Below are 22,110 nucleotides of genomic sequence, written 5' to 3'. Positions count from 1 at the left end.
TATAACGCTGGTCGAATATTTCAAGCTTTAATTCTGCGTTCTGAACATTTGCAATTGAAATTTGGTAGTTCTCAGCTAATGATCCTTTCGGTAACGACTTAGTGAGAATCTAGCAGGTATTTTAAAAGGTGCAGCGCACAAGAGGAGGTTAAAGCCGTAACCAAAGCAACCAGTCCAGTGTCCCGGTTACGTGCAAGCGTTCTAAAAGGGACAAAATTATTTTTGATGAAATAAAGCGCGTTCATTGGTAACACACTGATAAAGCTCGCAGGGCATTCTTTGGGGCTATTGCATTCCTGAGCAGAAAGCACTAAACAGAAGAAGGTGTAAGAGTACTATGGCTTCCGAAGATTTTCGTGAATGTTGTTTCCGTGATCATTTAGTTGTTGGGACACGACACTTCTTTTGTTTCATTTGAATACTGCCATTAATCCTTAGGGCAATCTTGCATGCAGTGATAAAAGAATTGGAAGCATGTGAGTGTAATTGTTTATATCGAAGCGTTCATATTTTGTAAACAAGGTTACATATTATGAACGACTAGATGAGCATGAAAGCAACGTTCACAAAAATCTGCAGAAGTCAAAGTGTTTTGCAGGTTGTGTTTAGTTCAAGGTTGTGTTTAGTTCAATTTATTATTTTTCGTGTAATGCATTGTTTTGTTAACCGCGCGTATAGCTGTTTTTTTTTTTTTCAGCAATTCTGCAGACTGCTTATGGTAACTAGGGTTCGCTTATTCTACGGAGTTCAGTTATCACTCATGGCGACACACACAGTTCACCAATGTCCAAAGTGTGCCTTTGAACGTGCAGCTCAATTCTTGTGCGATTCAGTAAACATTTCTTGTACTCAAAGAATTCTGATGCGCTTTTAACTGAGCAACGCTGGTTCATCAAATGTCCAATTCACGTGTTATATCTGTCTATAATCTTACATGCGCCTATGGCCACAACCTACTGGTTTCAGTGAAGCGGTGGCTTGCAGTTAGAGAATCCGCTCCAAACTCGTAATGTACCGCATTCGATCCCCATGCAGCCGAATACCCGCCAGGCTTTCAATGGATGTAGGAGTTTCCCTGTCCTTATGTTTGTATTCTCCCTGATAAAACAAAGGTAAAGGCGGTTAGGTAAAATTGTTGAGCTGGCGTGCTTGTTGCAGTCAGACAATTTAAATCTGCATCGTGCGTTAAAGCCCATTTGTGGCCCCTTCTTTGCAGGCAGTGTCCGCTGAGGCGCCACCCGGCGGGGGCCTCCTGAATGTTCGCAGCGTCGGCGGCCCCTGCGCAAACGAGCCCGTGGTGCTGCGAGTTCGCGTCCCGATGTACGTGAAGAATCCAAACGCTGCGCTGATCATGGCATCACTCACAAAAGGGTTGTGTCCCGTGGTAGAGGCTGCAGCTAGAGGCCTCGCCTCTTTCGGCAACGACACTCTGGAGTTCCCCCTCCACGACTCTGGCCTTGGTGGGTTCCAGTGAAAGGTGTTTTGAACAACATCTGCTAAAATTGTCCATTGTACAGCTTCAGCTTGATTTATATCACAGGTTCAAGAATGGGAGGCATGACCGTGTCGAAAGAACAGGGAGCGTGCCTCTGCTTTGGATACTTAGTTGCTTTTAAGAACAAAAAAAAAAAAAAACGGTGCCTCCCTTCAATACGTTCGGTGCAATACACGTATGATAAAACGGGTGTTGCTAAAAATGACCCCGCTAAAAAGGTCCCCGGAAGAAAAGGCCCGTCTAAAACCTGCCACTAGGAAAACAACGTCCCTAAGGCAAACATTCGACCTAAGAATGAATTCTTCCGGAATTTATATCGCAACAAATGAACTTTTTATTCTCCATTGACTTTGACATAAATATAATCATCATTTGGGCCCTCGGTCCTCTGGGCGTCACACGTGTTTGTACATGCACTGTGAAACATTACGGTGAAAAAGCCATCTGACTCAGCACACCTTACATCGATCCGAACTCTGCAGTTCGTTCAGAAGAAATAAGAATGGATTAATTAGCTCAGTAATATTACTCGCTGAGAAAGGTACAAGCGTCTCGCAATGTGGTAGTCTTGGACAACCGCCCAAATTAGAAGACTTCACTAGAACTACCTCGAAGACCTTCCGATGACGAGGCTCGACCGTTCTTCTAATAATGATGTAGAATTCTTGCTGCACTACTGGTGGTGATGGAGATGCAGTATTGGAAAAGGCAGGCCACGGCTTAATTACCGGTCGTTGACCATTGTCACCTTAACGCATCGCTCCAAGGTTCCGGTCCAATAAAACCGGTGGTTAGCTTTCATTTTCCCCGCAAACAAGGCAAAGACGCCGCGCTATCACTGTGTTACCACTGCCATCATTTTTTGTTGTTTGTTACGAGCGCCCTCGCACAAGCTCAATGTTCCGTCACTTCCAAGCCGACAGGTGGAAGCGCTGTAATATACATCATTGCAGCATCGCCATGGAACACGCAGTCATCGTTTGTGGACATTTGTTTCCTACTTGGCAAATAGACACATTCATCAGGGGACGCTTCTTCCGGGGTCATGTTTTGTGGGGCCATGTGTACCGGGGACATTTACTTCGGGGACATTTTTTTCCGGGACGTTTTTACCGGAATTCATGATTGCCAACCTTCGCTGGATCATGGAAAAAGCAAGAGAGTTCCAGAAACCCATCTACATCTGCTTTATTGATTATGCGAAAGCGTTTGAGTGCGTAGATCACAGCAGATTGTGGCAAGCTCTCCAAGAGATGGGAGTTCCAATTCACCTCATCTGTTTCCTCAGGAACCTGTATGAAGGGCAAGAGGCCACAGTCAGAACTGGGCATGGTCTTACTGATTGGTTTCCGATTGAGAAAGGAGTGAGGCAAAGCTGCATACTGTCGCCCTGCCTATTTAACCTATATGCAGAGTGCATCATGAGGAAGGCCGGTCTGGGCGAGTCTTCAGCTGGAGTGAAGATTGCTGGAAAACGTATCAACAACCTTAGATATGCGGATGATACCACTTTAATGGCAGAAAGTGAAGTGGAACTCAAGAGACTTTTGATGCGCGTACAAGAAGAGAGTGAGAAGTTTGGGCTTAAACTGAACATTAAAAAGACAAAGATCATGGCGTCTTGCCCTATCAAGTCCTGGAGCATCAATGGACAAGAAGTGGAAGTTGTGACAGATTTTCTCTTCTTGGGCTCCAAGATTACCTCAGAAGGAGACTGCAGCCATGAAATTAGGAGACGCCTGCTTCTGGAAAAGAGAGCAATGGTTAGCCTTGACCGCCTAGTAAAGAGCAGAGACATTAGTCTGCCAACCAAGATCCGTATAACTCGTGCTACGGTCTTTCCAGTTGTGATGTATGGATGCGAGAGTTGGACTGTGAAAAAGGCTGACCGCCGAAGAATTGACGCGTTTGAATTGTGGTGCTGGCGAAGACTCTTTAGAGTTCCTTGGACTGCCAGAAGATCAAATCAGTCGATATTGTCGACCATAAACCCTGACTGCTCATTGGAGGGTCAAATTCTAAAGTTAAAGCTCAGCTACTTTGGTCATCTGATGAGAAGAGAGGAGTCGCTGGAGAAAGGTGTGATGTTGGGAAAGGTTGAGGGTCGCCGGAGAAGGGGTAGGCAGCGAACGCGATGGTTAGATGGCATCCTCGAGGCACTGCAGATGAAGTTATGTGATGTTAGGAAGATAGTGAGAGACCGGAAAGCGTGGCGTGACATGTTTCCATAGAGTCACGAAGAGTCGGACACGACTGAACGACTGAACTGAACTGAAGTGATGATAAAACAGAGTGTGAAAAAACAGGTAATGCAGAAATGACATGTAGCTCTACTAAGGCCCACGACAGTTAACGCACTACACACTGTGTTTTGTGAGCAGTGGAGCCCAGACACACGAATTGGTGAAACTATTAACAGGATTCTGCAGAGGTCTAGGTTAGAGCATTCGCCTAAAATATGAAGCCGAGCAATTTCCCGTTTTCACGCGTATCAGAATTTCGTTTTCTATTAGACCGAAAGTTAGGAATTTTACAGACTTTTAAATATAAGCAAAAGGTTCTAGGCGTTTAACGTGTGAAACCGTGTACAACACGAGAAAGCGTTTTCAGACTGATCAGAGTTGATGCATATGAGGACGTGTAGTCCATAGAGCGACAGTATGTTGCAGCACGCATGCAGGGCGATCCACATGTAATAACCACGTATTTCGTACAAGCTACCAATGATGATCCATGGTAAAAGGAGAGAAAGATGACTGCACAGTGGAGAAACAAACCCACATAGCGTCCACTGTACAGTTTGTTCACGGAACGTGTACACTCTATCCCCCTATGCACTAGCATAGGCTACACATGTTTTTCCAATTGCGTTTCCATCCTATTACTTGCTACTTTGGCTGGCTCTTAAGCTCTTTTCTCCGGGACCTAGCAGGTATGATTCACTTGATCTGTTACTATTCTGTTTCTTTTTGTTTCTCCTCTCCTTGTGGAAAAATTTGAAAACTTCCTCCCTGCAGCTTTATTCTTTATCGGGACCCTTTAGAATGCTTGTCCCCTTTAAAAAAAAAAGGCGTCTCAGCATCGGAGCTGCTTTGAGTGCTGACTCATCATCCACACTGCATTTTCTGCTGCAGCCACTTTTTATTTCCTTTTTCAGGCTGCAGGATCACAGGCTCCAGCTTGTAACGCATTTCCAGTGTTCCAAATTTTTTGATGGTCAGAAGATTTTTTGTCCTACCCTCTCCAATGGAAAAAACCTCTCTAATGCTAAATCGACGTCACTACACGATTCAGAAACAGACCCCCTGGGCTTACCGTTTTTACAAAGGCTACACTTACCGAAGAAACATTCACTACGAAAGGAGTGGACGTCATAGAAGCCCTCGTGTGAAGTGTAAACTGTATAATATGTGATAACGGCGCCTGAAAACAATGCGTAGCACGTTCTTTTTCTCCGCGTGTGCTTCCCGGCGAGGGTTACATTTGCGTAAGCTGCTCCGAGCGAAAAAGTACCCAAAAGCATAGACATCACGTATTGACGTCACTAAGCTTTCATATTGTTACGTACTCAGTACGTAACGGGGGTGTTTATTGATAGTCTAAAACGCTGCGAGTCACGCAAGGAACACCAGCACACACCACTGTGTCTTCCGTTTCTTCGTCTTTTTTCTAGCCTCTTCTTCCTTTCCTGACGCCCCGAAGCACGTGACACTTTCCCCCTCGCAGACGAAGCCCCAGGACAAGCAGTTTAAGAAAGGTGCCGGGGATGGAACCTTTTTAGTCGAGCGACATGCACCACCTGGGTCGGGCGTGAGCATCGGCCACTTTCGGTGCGGCGTGAAATTACGTAGTTCACGTCACTCAGGCGCTCCAAAATGACAAAAGGGCCGCTATAACGAAACAGCAGCTTTTGGGCTAAACCACGCTTGCGCAGCGGCGTCCACAGCAACACTAAATCACCGGGCACATAAGAGACATGTGGGCGTCGGTTGTCACAACGCTCCTTCGAACTTTCCTGTGAGTCTAGGATGCGGAGGCGGGCAACGCGGCGAGCTTCTTCGGCTCGACATAAAGTAGTGGCAATAGAAGGCTCGTTGTGGAGGGAGAAAGGAAGGATGGTATCAAGACTACTGCGGGGAACTCGAGCATACAGGAGGTAAAACGGACTGTAGCCAGTCGTCTCATGCTGTGCAGTGTTATAAGCGAATGTAATAAAAGGGAGGATTTCATCCCAGTTCTTGTGATCAGAGTCCACGTACATCGCCAACATAGTGGTCAGAGTGCGGTTGGTCCATTCAACAAGTCCATTCGATTGCGGGTGATACGGCGTTGTATGACGGTAATCGCGGGTGCATAGACGAAGGAGTTCTTCAATAACTTCAGCAGTAAATTGGCGCCCACGGTCACTGATCAGAACTCGAGGAGGGCCATGGCGCAGGACGAGAAATCGCAGAAGAAATAGGGATACTTCGTAAGCAGTGGCTGAGGGTATTGCGGCTGTTTCTGAATATCGAGTGAGATGGTCAACACATACCACTATCCACCGGTTACCGTTAGAAGATCGCGGAAAAGGACCCAAGAGGTCGATGCCCACCTGCTCAAAGGGTGTGGTCGGAGGCGCAATAGGGTGCAGCGGTCCAGGTGGACGGGAAGTAGGGAGCTTGTACTGCTGGCACTTGACACAACTGGCTACATAGCGCTGAATGACTTGACGCATTTTCGGCCAGTAAAAGCGTTCCTGTGTGCGATGAAGGGTCCGGGCGACACCCAAGTGGCCCGACGTGGTATCGTCGTGCATCATTTCAAGAACGGGAATGCGGAGGTTTTCCGGCACGACGAGGAGAAAACGTGCACCTCCGGGGTTGAAATTCTTTTTGTAAAGTAGGCCGGCACGAACGCAGAAACGCGCATCTCTTGAATCATGAGCGGCAGAGAAGAGCGGTGCCAAAGTCTGATCGTTGCGTTGTTCTGTCTGGAACAGTTGAGGGTCAGGAAACGTTGCCGAGATAGGCGCCAGGTAGTCATCAAAGTTGTCATCATCACTACCAGTTGATGAAAGCGGCAAGAGTGACAGTCAGCGTCAGCATGTTGGCGGCCGCTTTTGTATGCTACAGTGAAGTTAAATTCTTGCAACCGCAATGCCCATCGAGCGAGCCGGCCGCAAGGATCACGAAGATTTACGAGCCAACAGAGCGAATGGTGGTCAGTGACGATGGTAAAAACATTGCCATATAAGTAGGAACGGAATCGTTGCACCGCAAAAACCACTGCGAGGCACTCTTGTTCGGTAACAGTGTAGTTGCGCTCCGCCTTGCTCAACGAACGACTAGCATAAGCTATCACGTGCTGATCGGTGCCATGATGCTGGATGAGCACAGCACCAACGCCCATGCCACTAGCGTCGGTGTGAACCTCGATGGGGGCAGAAGGACAGAAGTGACGTAGGATAGGTCCTGATGTCAGAAGGAATTTGAGGTGGCGGAAGGCAGAGTCGCAGTCAGTAGTCCAATTGAACGGTGCATCTTTGTGCAAAAGGCACGTGAGCGGGTATGCGATGTCAGCGAACCTGGGCACAAAACGACGAAAATAGGAGCATAGTCCTAAAGAGCTCCGAAGCTGCTTCACTGGTTTCGGTGCTGTAAAGCTGGTTACAGCCGCAATCTTCTGAGGATCCGGCCGAACACCATCCTTATCGACCAAGTAACCAAGAACAATTGTTTGGCGTTCGCCAAAGTGACACTTCTTAGAGTTGAGGACGAGGCCTGCTCTCTCAATGCAATTGAGAACGATGGCGAGGCGGCTATTGTGTTCCTGAAAGGTCTTGCCGAAGATCACAACGTTGTCCAAATAGCACGAACAAATTTTCCACTTGAGTCCGCGCAGAATGGTGTCCATGAATCGTTCAAACGTGGCAGGCGCATTGCACAATCCAAAGGGCATTACGTTGAACTCATAGAGACCATTGGGGGTTACAAATGCCGTCTTTTCTTTGTCACTTGGGTTCATCGGTATCTGCCAGTACCCCGATCTCAAGTCTACCGAGGAGAAGTATGACGCCGAATGAAGACAGTCGATTGCATCGTCAATACGTGGAAGTGGATATACATCTTTTTTGGTGACGGCGTTAAGGCGACGATAGTCCACACAGAAACGCCATGTGTTGTCTTTCTTTTTAACGAGAATAACTGGAGCCGCCCAAGGACTTGAAGATTCCTGGATAACGCCACGTTGGAGCATGTCATGAACTTGATCGTCAATAAGCTGACGTTCGGCCGGAGACACACGATAGGGCTTCTGTCTGATCGGGCGAGAAATTCCAGCATCAATCGAATGATGGATGCGAGAATTTGGAATCGGTGGCTGATGATCTCTGGCGAAGTCGAAAACCGAAACATGCTTGGAGAGCAGGTCTGTCAAAATTCGGCGCTCCTGTGCTCCCAACGCTGTGTTTATCATTGCCTGAATTCGAGACTCTGCAAAATGAGATGTTTTCTCTTCAGGAGCATGGTTACTTAGTGCCGTCACGTAATTCGACGCACCTTCCTCGTAATGAGCGAGCCTCATGCCACGAGGCAAGACGGCTGGCTCGTCTGAATAGTTTACAGTCCACAGCAAGGTGTGGCCTCTGGTGTCTGAAACTATGCAACGAGGCACCAAGACACGCTTCTTTGCGCAGGCCAGCGTTGTAGGTTCCACTACGGCGTCGAAATTCTCGCTCAAATTCATAGACGAAATAACTTGAATGAATTCTCCGGACATCGCAGGTACAACTGTATCTTCAGACACAGAAAACGCTCCTAAATCGAGTGACGAGGTTTCTACAAGGGCCGACATCAACGCAGCATTAAGCGAGATCTGTCCACTACGGCAGTCTAACGTTGCACCACACTGTTGCAAAAAGTCTATACCTAGAATTACTTCATGCGTGGAACGAGGCAACACTGTGAATTCGGTTCGAAACGATTGGCCACCAATCACAACTTTCGCATAGCACACACCCAAAGGCACCAATGATTCACCGCCAACACCACGGAATACCACAGCTTGATTCACGCTAAACATCACTTTATGTCCTAATCGATTCTTGAATGCTAAACACATAACAGAGACTGTTGCGCCAGTGTCAATTAGTGCCATGGTGGGGATGCCGTCAATGGATACTTCGAGTTTGTTCTTTAACATAAACACAGACAGAGGTATTGGGAACGTTGATTTTCCGGCGACCTCACCCCCATCGGCCGCGTCTTCTAGTTTCCCGAAGGGGAAGAACGGCGCCGAGGAGACGGAGATTGTCGCTGTCTTTGGGTTGGCGGCGTCAAGCTGCGGTTCGAAGCAGGCGATCCGTTTCGCATCTGTGCCGTGCGGTATGTATCCAGAGTCTGTGTCGGATGAAATTCAGTGCCGAAATGATTAGAAACGTTGGGCAGCGGTCGGTGATCTTGTGGTAGTAGGCCCCGCCGACGGCAATACCGGGAGATGTGTCCGGTCATGCCACAGCTATAACACACGGGTTGCTGGCGCCACCGGTCCGAGTAAATGCGGGCGGAAACTGGTTCTGGTTGGCGGTAGTAATCGGGTCGGTATTGCTGACGAACCACCTGGCGTGTGTAGGTGGTTCTTCGGCCCATCCGTGGCTGAGAAGTGCTTAAATCGTTCTGTTGTCTGCCCCCGCCAAAGCGTGATGCATTTAAAGTCGGAATCCAGGAAGTTGATGGGGTCGCGGGTTCTGCTTGCAGCGCGCAACCGTCATACTGGTGTTCGTCCCGGCACGCAGAGTCTTTGTCACGCAACAATTCTTCCCGCACAATCCGGCGTATCAGATCACCCATGGACTCCGGAGCACTGACATCAACGCTCGCAACAGATGTGACGTTGGCCAGTCGCCCAAATTTAGGAGTAATGCGGCGCAACTTCAAGGTTTCGAAAGTGCGGCAGTGCCTGATGAAGTCAGCTGTAGAGTTCAAATTGTCTTTGCTGATAAGAAAATTATAGACATCTACAGCGATACATTTAAGCAAGTGCCCCACTTTATCTTCCTCGGACATCCGAGGGTTTACCACCTTGCACAATTTCACAATATCCTCGATATATGCGGTGCATGTCTCGCCAGGTACCTGGGCCCGCTGCATCAAAGCACGTGACAATATATAACAGAGAGGCCGGTCTAGCAACATTTTCAGTTCATTCCAGGCTATCATATGGATAGAGCACGGATAGTAAATATGCCAGAATGTGTACAGCCACGTGTGTGAACTTTCAAGTGACATCAGACTGGATAATGGGTGTCGTTTTACAGGTTCCCGGTCCAACCACCTTCACAGAGTGGATTGGAGCCACATTTCCTTTTCGCCCTAAATCTATGCAAAGATAGGGCAGGCCACACGAGTGTTGGTCGGGTGTGATCACGTAGTAGTGCTTTCGCACGAACATTATCCAGGGATTGAGGCTGCTAGACAGATAACGTGTTCAATTAGCCACATCAAAACGAGTAGACATAGACCTCATAGTCTGGCGGGCCAATCATGAGTCAGGCACAGGCAAGATTGTTTGTCGGCTCTGATGATTGCATGAGTGCTTTCGGGTTAACGGAACCAACATCATCAATGTGCAATACAGTACAAATATCACTCGCGGAACAATTGAATTAACACGGGATGGAAATCGAAAACTGGCAAAAAAGGAGCGCAACTGCTTGACACTGCAATCATCGGTGTAATAATATTTACTGAGTTTAGCAGGAAGGTTATCATAGGGGTTTGATGTTGGTAGAAAGTGAGAAAACGCGGTATGGCCCATAATGTTGGGTTTCTTCTGTCTTTTCCTTAGTACATGTGAGTGTTCCAGCCCACTAAATTATGCAAATATTAATAGATAATAATCTTTCTTTATATCCTATGATTTCTAAAGCACTTGTCGGAGTTTCAAGATTTCTTCTGACATGTAAAGTAGTTTTCAACTTTAAAAAATAGCAGAAACCATCAAGAAATATACGAGTAATTCATAAATCAATACATACTTGAGCCATAAATTCTGTTGGAAATTATAGAAGTTGGTTTAATATCAAAGTGGTGTCGTGAATAATTGGCTGAAAGTATAATTATACTGGGAAGTGAGCTGCAGGGAGATTACTGAACCCCATGTTCTGCAACGCAAGGTTAACCCAAATAATCCTGAACAATAAGTAAGCATGTGCTTAATGCGACTGCTGCGCGCTTCAGCGCGTTTTAATAAAGCTGTATTAATATTTGCAGGCGAAGACGCGTACGCCAACGACGGCATCTACACGGGGCAGTTCATCAAGTTTCGTGGTAAGGGACGCTACCGGATCGTTATCGAAATGAAGAACAAATCGGACACAGTGTTCCTTGAATGGACATCTGCTGAGGGCACTCAAGGAAATTATTCAGGTACGAACTCATTGTCGCTCGCTTTACGAATTTACAAGTGATTGTCTTGCACTAGCTGCTTTATCATACGGCAAAAAGAATAAATTGGCATTATTATAGCACACGGCTGCCTATTACAGAGAGGTTCGGTGCAAGAAAACTTGGTCGGCACGACCGCTTTGCGGGCCCGAATTTTCAATGTGTTTGTTTCGCTGCAAACGCTGTTGGCTTTTTTATCTCCCGAAATCAAAACTTAAACACGCAGTTAATGTAAAGAAAAAGTATTGATTCCTATTTGTTTTTAAAATTCTAAAATATTTTAAAAATTCTGGTGAAGCATCTCTCCGTCGATGGAAAACAAAGCTGCCGAATGTGCAAAACAGTCCCCATGAATTCAACTTGGTCACCCATCTAAAAATAAACTCATCCTGTGTTTTGAAGTGTTGAAAATTCTTGGCTCTTTAGGTTACCATCCAATAGGAAGGAGACTGGCTGGAGTTAGAAATCCATGACATCTGTGCCCTTTCTTTGAAATGCAGATACCATAGTGCAGTTACCATAATTCAATGCGGTTACCATTGTGGGAGTACGAGCAACGTTGGACGTCTGTCCACTGAGGAAATACGCTCGTTAGTAGATCTTACTTTTCCATAGTCTGCGCTGGCGCTAGCAATCAAGCTGTAGTAGAATGGTGAAACATTTTTCGGGATCATCTTTATCCCTAGAATAACATCTGCTATGGAGGCATCGCTATGGAGAAAAATCCAGTACAGAGTGTATGTCTCGTAACCATAAATATATCAACAAAGTCAGCGCAGCCAGGAGAACGGAACAGTGCGTCGCACACGATCAGTCCTGTGTAGCCCTCGAATACAATTTGTTCGCACCTGAAAACCAATGTGGAAGTGCCGACATTTTCGGCGGCCTGACATCTAGGACATGCTACAGACATTTTCATTAAAATCTAATAAACCCTCTCCTGTACTAACAGAGGCCACCTTACCCCAAATATTCCATTTTATTCCTAGTAATGTTATTTTCTGCCACACGTTTAGCGTGTGCCTGGTTTAAAGGGCTATGTATTAACAATCTATGGCCGGCTCGTTCCCACATCATCTTCTGCATTCTAGCCAGGATACTTAATTTGCTTCCTAGCTGACATTCCTGCGTTCTTGTCTCCGAAGTCTGCACCTACCTGGCATTTTCGTTTTCATACATCGCTGCGCTTTCTTGAACATATTTGAAGTCTTTTATTAAGGCCAGTGCCTTGCGTCCACGAGAAGTGTCACATTTCGTGAGCTTCCACGAGGTTCTCTTTACCTTTAAGGCTGTCAGCGAGGAACTTTAGTTAGTGGTAGATATGACCAATAATTGTAGCTAGCTAGTCAAGTTACAGTTAAGGATGATGATTATTATGATAGTGGCAGTGATGATGACAGCGATAGTTGTTGATGATGACAGTGGCAGTTGATGATAATAGTGATAGTAACATCAGCTCTCATTACGGACTGTGAAGTCATCCCTTGGCCATCATGACGTCACATCCGGTCGTGGCCCCGGTCGTGACTAAGGTATAATGCCTCAAAATATACTGTATATTTCTAGGCACTATAACTAAGGTGCATCGAACCGCCCCCCCCCCCCCCCCCCCCCCTCCTCCTCCCCGCGCACATTGGGGCACCCTAGTCATGACCACGCCATTCACGCATATACGCAGCTGACCGGCGTCCGATCCAGGCGTCCTGGCTGCGCCTTTCATTTGGAGCTTCCTCGAGCGCCGCACCACACACCATAGAAAAAACAGGCACAGTAAAGCAGGAATCAGCGCCGTTTCAAATGGTTTACAGAAAAGAAAAGGCGCATTATCTTTCACATTCCTCCGCGGACACCTGTTTGCGCCATATGAAAAGGGAGGAAGGCGGAAGTGAACGAAGAAATAGGCGCCGCAGTGGAGCGCTACGGACCATTGGGCTTTAAAGGCTTTCGCCTCATCGCACCTTAAGGGAGGGGGAGAATGGCTGCTCCTGGCCCTACAGGCTGGGACTGGTAGATCCCCGCTTTTTAAAGTGACGGATGGCGGCTGTTGCCACACGCGTCTTTTTCTTTCCAGTAGCAGGCCGTGCATTTTATTTTCCTTCTTCCAACAGCCGCGACACCAACAACGTTAGGGGTCCAAAGTGCCCGCTAGAATTTTTAGTTATGACGTCAAATTTCCCGCTCTAGCAGTGAGTGCTGGCAAGATGGAAGTGTTTGCTTTTCTTTTCACTCATAAAGCAGGCCTATATTTGCGAGCGTTGCGACCATGCAATACCTGCAAACATCACTGCATACCATTCATAATCTACTGGTTAGGTTATATCTCTATCCTGGTCTGGACTTGCTATGAGCCCGGGGCTGCAGGTAGATGCATTCCCTAGAAATATTTATTACTTCGCTTCTGTCGTAAACAGCACCTTTCTGCTGAAATTTTTGAAGTTTGCTGATTAGTTCACCATAATAAGTTGCACTTTAGAACCATATTTGCGATTGTCTGTCGAGGGCGTCTAACGTATTTACAGTTCGTGCACTGATTTCAAATTACGACGCTGTCATTAAAAAATCAGAAATCAGTGAGGTGCGTTTTTCATAACTGTCATCTGCAATTCTTTCGAATCCGTTTCTCTGAAGGCATCATGTGAAGTAGCGAACACACACACGCACACGCACACGCACGCACACGCATACGCACACACACACACACGCGCACACACGCACACCCACACACACGCACACACGCACGCACGCACGTACACACACACACACACACGCACACGCATACGCACACACACACGCACACACACATCACACACACACACACCCACACACACACGCACACGCACCCACACACACACACACGCACACACACACACGCACACCCACACACACACACGCACACCCACACACACACGCACACACACACGCACACACACACACACACACACACACACACACACACGCACACACGCACACACACACGCACACGCACACGCACACACACCCACACGCACGCACACACGCACACACGCACGCACACACACCCACACGCACACACACACGCACACACACGCATACGCACACGCACACACACGCACACGCACACACGCACACCCACACACACGCACACGCACGCGCACACGCGCACGCGCACGTGCACACGCACACGCACACACACGCACACGCACGCGCAGGCACACGTGCACGCACATGCGCAGGCGCACACGCACACACACGCACACACACACGCACGCGCACACACACACACGCACACGCACACACGCACACGCACGCACACGCACACACGCGCACGCACGCGCACGCACACGCGCACGCGCACACGTGTTACTTGCTATCAAAGCACGGACGGCTGTGCGTTGATGTGGTGGAATATCGCAGGGCCGAATGGCAGCCAATCGACGGGCGCTTTCCTGAAGACCTCGGTGGGCCACCCACTCGTCGCGCTGCAGGCACTGAAGGAGGAGAACTTTCCACCAGGCAGGGTGCGCGACCTGAGAGCGACCTTCCATTTGGCCAGTAACCGCCCAGCAGCCCGCCTCTCCTGGACTGCTCCTGGTTCGCACGCCTTCCAGGGAACCGGTAATCTCAGGCTCCGCAAGCCTTGGCCTCTTGCCGAAATTAATGCAGCTCTGCAAACTTGCCGGCCCCCTTAGCAGCCACTAAATTTGGATTGATCGATTTATTGTGGAATACTATTAGAGTAAAAACAAATGAGAGGGGGGGGGGGGACATTTGAGCTCCGTCTTTAAGAGTAAAATAATAATAATAATTTGTTCACAGGAAAGAAAAGGCGCAGTATCTGTTACAGTTTCTGGGGAGACCTGAATCGCGCCGTAAAGGAAGGACGGAAGGTGGGAGTGAAAGGAGAAAGAGAAAAAGAGGAGCCGTAGTGGAGGGCTACGGAGTAATTTCGACCACCTAGGGATCTTTAAAATGCGCTTACATCTGACATCTTTAACGTGAACGACGAAAACCTTGCTGTATACGCAGGTCGCACTTGCGGACGCCAGTGCCGTCATCCCTCGAATACAGCTTCGCTTGAGCAGCCGTTTACTACAGCGCGCCGTTCTATTTTTTTGCCTTTACATTTCAGAATTGCTTTCTTCAATGCAGTTTTCCCTGGCTCTATAGTAAACGAATCATTAGTGAGCAAATTAAGCGCATCCGTTAGCATGTGAGCCTAGTGAACCTTGCGTAATTCGGAGAAGCACTCAACCAGAGTCCCTCAATACTGCTAATGGTGATGAAGCTCTCGCCAAGGTTTGGTACATGGACAAAAGCGGCGGAGCCACTGCCGATCGAGGAGCCATGAACGGTGGGCGCGGCTGAGGCCCATATGCAGCTTCACATGGGGCACTTGTATTCATGTCCATGCTACTATTTCACATTTTTATTACTTTACGCAAAATAGAAGCCGGTGTAATCTATGCGCTGCAGATCGGCAATTGTAATCTGCTTGCCGTTTAAAGGAAGAAGGCACTGCTGGTAGAGCCACGGCTGGCTCCTCACCAGTGTGGGCTTAGATATCGCCACACGCGCTCGTATAAGCGCGTGTAGCTATCGTCACGCGGAGACTGGGATATTGAAACATTGCCGAAAGGTGTGGTGTGCTTATTAACCTACAACACGTGAAGCCAAGCTGTGCGTGTAAAGGCAAAGGCCTTGCTTCCCGACGGCGCTCACTGCATACGCGTATTTGGGCTGCTCGCCCCACCTGCTATCAGGTTTGACGGCACCTCAGATTATCGTGCAGCAGTATGAGCATTAGGCGGTGTGGGATTTTGTTGGGAGATTTTATGCATGGCTAGGCGCCTGAGACTATTGCCAGCGAAAGCGCAAAAATGTTGCGCTGGGTGCTACCCGGCGAGGCATTCGGAAACTGACCTATATATTTCGAAACCACTCCACTACATTCCACGTCTCTCGCAATACTTTCCCAGCACCGATCAGAATCAGTTGTGCATCGTTTCAGATCATGATTGAGGATTTTCGCTTATATATGTTTGCTATTTTACCAGCAGATTTTCACTATTTGTAGTGTGAAAATGCTACAACATATAGCTCCGCTAACTGCCCTGGCCCAGATGATTAATACGCTTATGAATTTCGACGTGCTTAGTTATGGGGTGCAACACTGCACGGTTATAATTACCAAAACAAAGTGAATCATTTTCCCCGACTTAGCTGCCGCTCTCATCGGCTGTGTATATGCGCAAAATAGGAAAGCGACCTATACAATCATTCAACTAATATGTTTGTGATAGCAGTCAACGAGTCAAGACAGCAAAAACTTTCGAAGATAACATTTTATTGGAGCTGACTTGGGTCCGCAAAGGAACTTACACTCGGTGGCGGGTATAAGTGCTTGGCGGCTGGCCTCTCCCCTTACAATCCGTCGTCATGTGCCGCTAAGACGCCGGAACCGCACCATCGTTCACTCCTGTGCTTCATTACATCATCTAACATTTGTTCATTTATTTAACGATACCCTTCATTCATCATAACATATCCTTTTATTCCCCGAGGTAATAAACATCGCAAAAAAAGTGTTTGCCAGTCAACGAAGGACGGGATGTCTGCCGCTCTTGGCCACGCTCAGTTTAAACGTTGGCAATGCACCTTCGAGAAAAGACACCACAAGCAACTACAACAATCTGGAACAATGTGGAAGCAATTTTTCTGACCTGCGAGTTTTCTGGCCTGCGAGTATTCTAAATGAATGCTACGCTTTATATGAGCGAAAAACAAGGTATGCAGAGAAGGCGGCCGCCCATGTCCATGTAATCGAACCACAAAAAAAAAAAAAAAAAAAAAAAACGACACCTTTTCATCGTTGCCCCTGCTGGCATAGCGATATCCTTTAAAATAAGCTGATGGCATCGTCGACCCAAAGCAAAGTAGTTGCGAAAATACACGCATTCACACACTGTAAGCCTACGCCTGTTAAAAGCATAAAAAAACCTCACAATCGAACTCTGCAAAACATCGCGACGGCCATCCGCTCGCCGTCCGCAAAACCATGTCCCCCGATCCACGCCAGCGCCCCTACGCTGACGCAGAATTAAGTTTCATTACTATGAAGCGGTATTGAAGGACTGTGACCTAAAGGATAGCGAAACATTTGACGGTATGTGTGGCTCTTCGATGTAGACTGATAGCGGTATTTCAGTAATGGATTGCCTTCAAAATGACGTATCAAAACATTTTATACAATTTATAGCACTCGCTAACTTTAACGGCTCACCGCCTATTTAGAACTCTGTGAAGCGAGAAAATATTACGGCAAGTTTTGTTTACAAGCATATCTTTGGGTCGCATCCTAGCGCCCTTTACTCGTATCCCCATACGCGTCAGAGTGTTTTAAAAATACTCCGCTTTTGAAATCACGTATCATAGTTTCGCAATTTGTTCTAGGATGTTTACGGTTGATTCGCGCCAAAAAACGAGATCATAGGCGCCCTGTGAGACCAGAAAACTGCTTTGAAAATAATCCCTTATAGAAATTTCTATGGTAGCTAAGCCATATTTTTACCATCAGTCTGCTGTGACCTGCACCGTGACAGCGTCTTTCTTTTTAAACATGGTGTTGGCCAGAAACTGCCTTCGTCCTCAGTAAACACGCGAACTAGGTGAGAAGAGAGGAAAGACCACGGCAGCCAGCCGCGTTTACTTTCCGCCTCGCTGCTCTACTAGGTTGTAAGGGTTCAGTTCAGCCATTTAATTGCTAGCCTTATACAGGATGTACAAGCTATATTTAGCCAACGGTTAAAAAATAAAACATTTGAGCTAGGCCAGAAAAAAAAAAAAACACGTGTACAGCTGGCAGCCATCGGAGGCGCCATATACAATTTTTATTTTGCAATTAACTAATCAGTAATTAAAGATAGTTTTTCTAACTTAATAATTATTATTTTAGATAATAAATGTGATTTGCAAACTAGAGGGTGCCTTCTGACATCCCCAATCCATTTTTTTTTTCGATAAAGAAAGCCTTTAGTGTATCGTTTTTCAAAGCTCCAGGGAACGCCCGCGAAATACAAAACAATATCACGTGACTGGCACATTCACCGCTACGGTCACGGTGCTGTCAACCACGGTTGACCGTGGTTTAACCGAACGAAGTCAGCTGCGGCCGTAGCTTCATGGCCTGCAGCAGATGGCTGCGATGGTTTCTTCGTCCGCTTCAAGCAGCTGGAGCCCGTGACGGTGCAATCTGCTGCGAGCTCACCCGTCACCGCCGATATTCTAACAAGGCCATTGTATACTATCTCTCCCATCAGCGAATGTCACGACAAGCAGATGTGTGATATAGGATCAGCCATTAAATCTTCGCGTGCGGGATTGGGTTTAAGTGGTGAGAGGACACCATGTGACTCAACTCAGATCCGCGCTCGCACCTTCATTTGCTGAAGCTTTATCCCTTATCCGCTGTAGTGAAGTGGGCTGCTGCTGGTGTGCGCTGGCCTTGCAGTGAGCCGGATATTGGTGCTGACGGCTCATTGCGCTCGCTGCAACCATCCCCACCATATCAGCCTACCTCTGGAAGCGGGCTTTCGAGTCACGGCCACAGCTAATTTCGCGCGCTCAAACCACAGTTGAGAGCATCACAATCGTGGCGTGCGAATGCGTTAGTCACGTGTTATTATTTTTTTTTTCTTGAGATTTCTTTAGAACTTGAGAAAAAGATGCACCTGTTGCTTTTTTTATCGGAAATAATTGTCATGTTTGTTTCATATATATATGCTGCTCTCCAGCTCTCAAAACACATTTATTGTCTAAAGACAATAATTTGAAAATTAGGAAAATATCTTAGTTCTGATTAGTTAACTGTAAAATAAAAATGCTTGAGTTGAGCCAGATGGCTGGCAGCTGTATTTAAGTATTCTTTTTTTTTTAACCTACGACAAATGTTTAATTTTTTAACCCTTGGCTAAGGTTAGCTTGTACACCGACATTCGTGTTTTTCTTCATGACATTCAATATACTCCTCTGCACCGTATGATGGTGCCCGCCCTAGGAAAGGCTTTTTGAGCGCATCATTTTTGTTTTTTATCTTTATTTTTGCAGTCACCTCCGTGGATATCCGGGTCTCTCGTAGTGCCGAGACAATTCTAGATTCCTTCGGCAACGCCACAGTAGTGTCAGAGCTTCTCTCCGGTACCCTGCAGCCAGCACCAGCCTTCCACCGACAGGACGTCACCGCCGCCGTGCCTCGCAGTCTCCTGGTCGACTCCATTTCGGAAATGACAGCAAGCAGAAACGTGTATTTCGCCCTTGTCGCGGTTAATGCGGACGGTCTTCGCTCCGAGCTGTCGAACATAGCGAACATCCTCCTTCCTGGCCCACCAAAGCCTCGTGTTGGGACAGACGAAACTCTCACAGAAATGAGTGGCGCTTCTAGCGATGCGTCCGAAGCCTCAAGTTTCCCAGCAAAGGCAGGAGAGTTGGTGCCGTCGGTCCCGTTGACGTCTTCTGTGGAGGATCTCCAGTCCCCGACAGTAGAGGGGGATGTCCCACTAGAGTCTACCGACTCGGCCACCTCTTTTACTTCGTTGACGCCCACTGTGCGAAAAAGAATCAAGAAAGATAGCTTGTCTACGGATTTCCAGCCGCCTCCACCTGCGGACGCTGAGGCCCTGACACCGTCTTACGCACCTGTCAATGTATCGGAGGCCGAGACAAATGAGACAGTCCCACCTATCGAGGCAGGCAAAGCTGCGGTGAACAAGGACGGCCAGGAGGAAGAGGACGACTCTAGGACCCGCGCATGGATCCTCTTCGGAGCCTTCTTGGTGGCGTGTCTGCTCATATGCGCCAACCTGGCTTTCCTTTACTGCAGGGCGCAGTACGAGGTAGACGATGGCCCTCCGAGCCCCGGCATCACAGGGACTGTGTCCGGAACAGAACCCTTTTAGTGGGTCTCATATTAAAACGTATCCATGGCGCTGGATTGCTCGAGCTGTCCATTAGGCTGTAAATGGGAACTAATTATGTCCACAGCAATACAACGAGGTTAACGAAGGGCTTCATAACGTACCGAGAACCTCACCAGCAATACTGATTGATCCAGAGGCAGAAGCTACGAGGCAAGCATATAAAAATCAAATTTCGGTGTTATTATTTTTACGGATATTTATTCCGCGCATAATTTCATATTAGCAGAGATATATAACATTTATAGCATCTCTAGACATTCTTATTCGCGAGATCTTATCTGCACACTGTGACGAACACAACCACCCCGAAGATGAAAGGAAAATTTGTTAGACGAAGTTGATGCTATGCCACCGCAGTTCTGTATCCTGCATGAAAACTTGTGACAACAGAACATACTGTAATAACATCAGAAATTTTTGTATTTACAACAGAAAAGTGCTACAGAACTACAGACAACAGAAATATACTTCAGCAAAAATACAGAACTACAGAAAAGTACTACAGAACTACAGAAAAATCTGATGGTTGCGAACTTGCGACAGAACTACAGGATATTTTGTCGTATTTTTGACACAGTTCTGTAGTTTTTTTCAACTGGCTTTAAAAGTATCGGCAGTGTTGTAACTAAAGAAAGCAAAATGTGAACAACAGGAAAGAAAGAATAGTACGAAGAACTGATTTGTTTTTACTCTTTTTCGTGCAGTCCCTGCGGCCGTTCTGTTTAGGTGCTCCGTACGGTTCAGCCTTTTTCCTCAGACAGTGCGCCTGGTCAGGCACATATAAAAAGGGAGGCCACTATTTTCGCCAAAATGTGCAATATTAGTGGGAAGCGGGTACTTTCAGCTTGCTTATTCGTCTTTAAATTTTAAAGGCGCCCAACAATAATGTTGTGAAAACTCTCATTTCTTCGGCTAGTAGCTTGCTCCAAGTAGGCCATCGGATGATGACGATCGGGTGGACATCTGACTCCTACACATCTCTGGAATTGCAATAAGAGAATGGCCCCTCGCAAGAGCGATAATGCCAAATTGTCTCATCGGATTTGGGTATCCAAAGCTGGAACTCGAAGAGCCGTTCCTTTCTAAAGTTTATTGCTTACACGTATCTTTACAGCTGCAAATCGGACGGCTAAAAATGTTTTCCTGGCGTCTGTTGACATCTTTATTGTCAATGACGATCGCATATTATCATCAAGTTCTTTTTGTTTTTCTTTTCTCACAAAGGAGGAGTGTCCTAGCTCCTAATAAAGTATATTATTAACTCCTATATATCTAATTCACTACTAGTTACCTTTATCTGAATGATTATAAAACGCACCTCGGCTGTATTTACCAATCTGTGTTCAAAATCAATGAAAAGCAATCTCACGTCCGGTTTCGAATCACAGAATTATTCAGCTGATTATTTTGGTGCAAAACCTTGAATGAGCGTGAGAGACTTGTCGGCGGTACGGTATAAACTAAGGGTGCGCAGGTGGCTTGTCGCAGTGACTACGGCTAAAATTTCGACCTGCTTGTTTTATTATGCGGCGTCACGTGTTTTCTTTTGCTTCGTTCGTTCAAGAAATTTGGATCAAGCGGCTGACACTGGCTGTCGCTTTCTGCACACAAATCTGTGTAAAACATCAAAAACCGCGGAACCCAATGCTCAACACCGCATTTTGCTTCCTCGCAGGATCGAAATGGCTTGACGCAGAAAAAGCGCCTGCATCAGAGGCAGTTTTGGATTTTAAAGGACCGTAATTGGATTTTATACAAAGTGATGCGCAACGCGATGGGTAATGAGGGAAACGACGTGCAGCTCATGCCTCTGAGAGTAATATTCACGTCATTCACAAAGAGGATCCTGCGCAGCTGAAAGATAATTGATTGATTGAAAACTTTATTGAGTGCATGGGAGTTCTCGGAGTGGTGGGTGGTCCGCCTATTCCGGCAGCCCAGTGGCCTGCGCCGCAGCGTGGGCCCTGCGAACCAGTCCTTGTTGTTGGTCGAGGTTCGCGCTGTGCAGAATGGCCTCCCACTGCTCCAAATTGGGAGCAGTGGTTACACGTGTGGTCACGCTTCATTGTGGGTACGTGCCATTCATCTAAGGATAGAACAACAGAAAAAAAAAACACTGGATAAGTTTTGCTTCACCACACCCTGGTTATTTCTGATATTGTCATAAGTGAAAGGTAGAGGACTACCATATTCAACAACAGTGGGTAAGCACGAATTCAAGAACAATACACAGGAGATA

General features: G+C 47.0%; 1 protein-coding gene across 1 annotated transcript in view; it reads left to right on the top strand.

The window, feature by feature from the left end:
- Positions 1-20,050, top strand: part of LOC146208817 (calcium-activated chloride channel regulator 4-like) — a 53,385-nt gene extending 33,335 nt beyond the window's left edge. The window contains exons 8-12 of the mRNA XM_084579363.1: positions 1,217-1,460; positions 10,747-10,902; positions 13,029-13,044; positions 14,276-14,514; positions 19,003-20,050. Coding sequence (XP_084435489.1) covers positions 1,217-1,460; positions 10,747-10,902; positions 13,029-13,044; positions 14,276-14,514; positions 19,003-19,850 — 1,503 coding nt within the window. The 3' untranslated portion in view covers positions 19,851-20,050. The remainder of the gene's footprint in view (positions 1-1,216; positions 1,461-10,746; positions 10,903-13,028; positions 13,045-14,275; positions 14,515-19,002) is intronic.
- The last annotated feature ends 2,060 nt before the right edge of the window (positions 20,051-22,110 follow it).

This window comes from Amblyomma maculatum, chromosome 1 (assembly GCF_055883805.1).
Source record: "Amblyomma maculatum isolate TAMU_Amacu chromosome 1, ASM5588380v1, whole genome shotgun sequence".
Taxonomy (NCBI): domain Eukaryota; kingdom Metazoa; phylum Arthropoda; class Arachnida; order Ixodida; family Ixodidae; genus Amblyomma; species Amblyomma maculatum.
The sequence above is the reverse complement of the archived record's forward strand: the minus strand, read 5'-3'. Positions and strand labels throughout refer to the sequence as shown.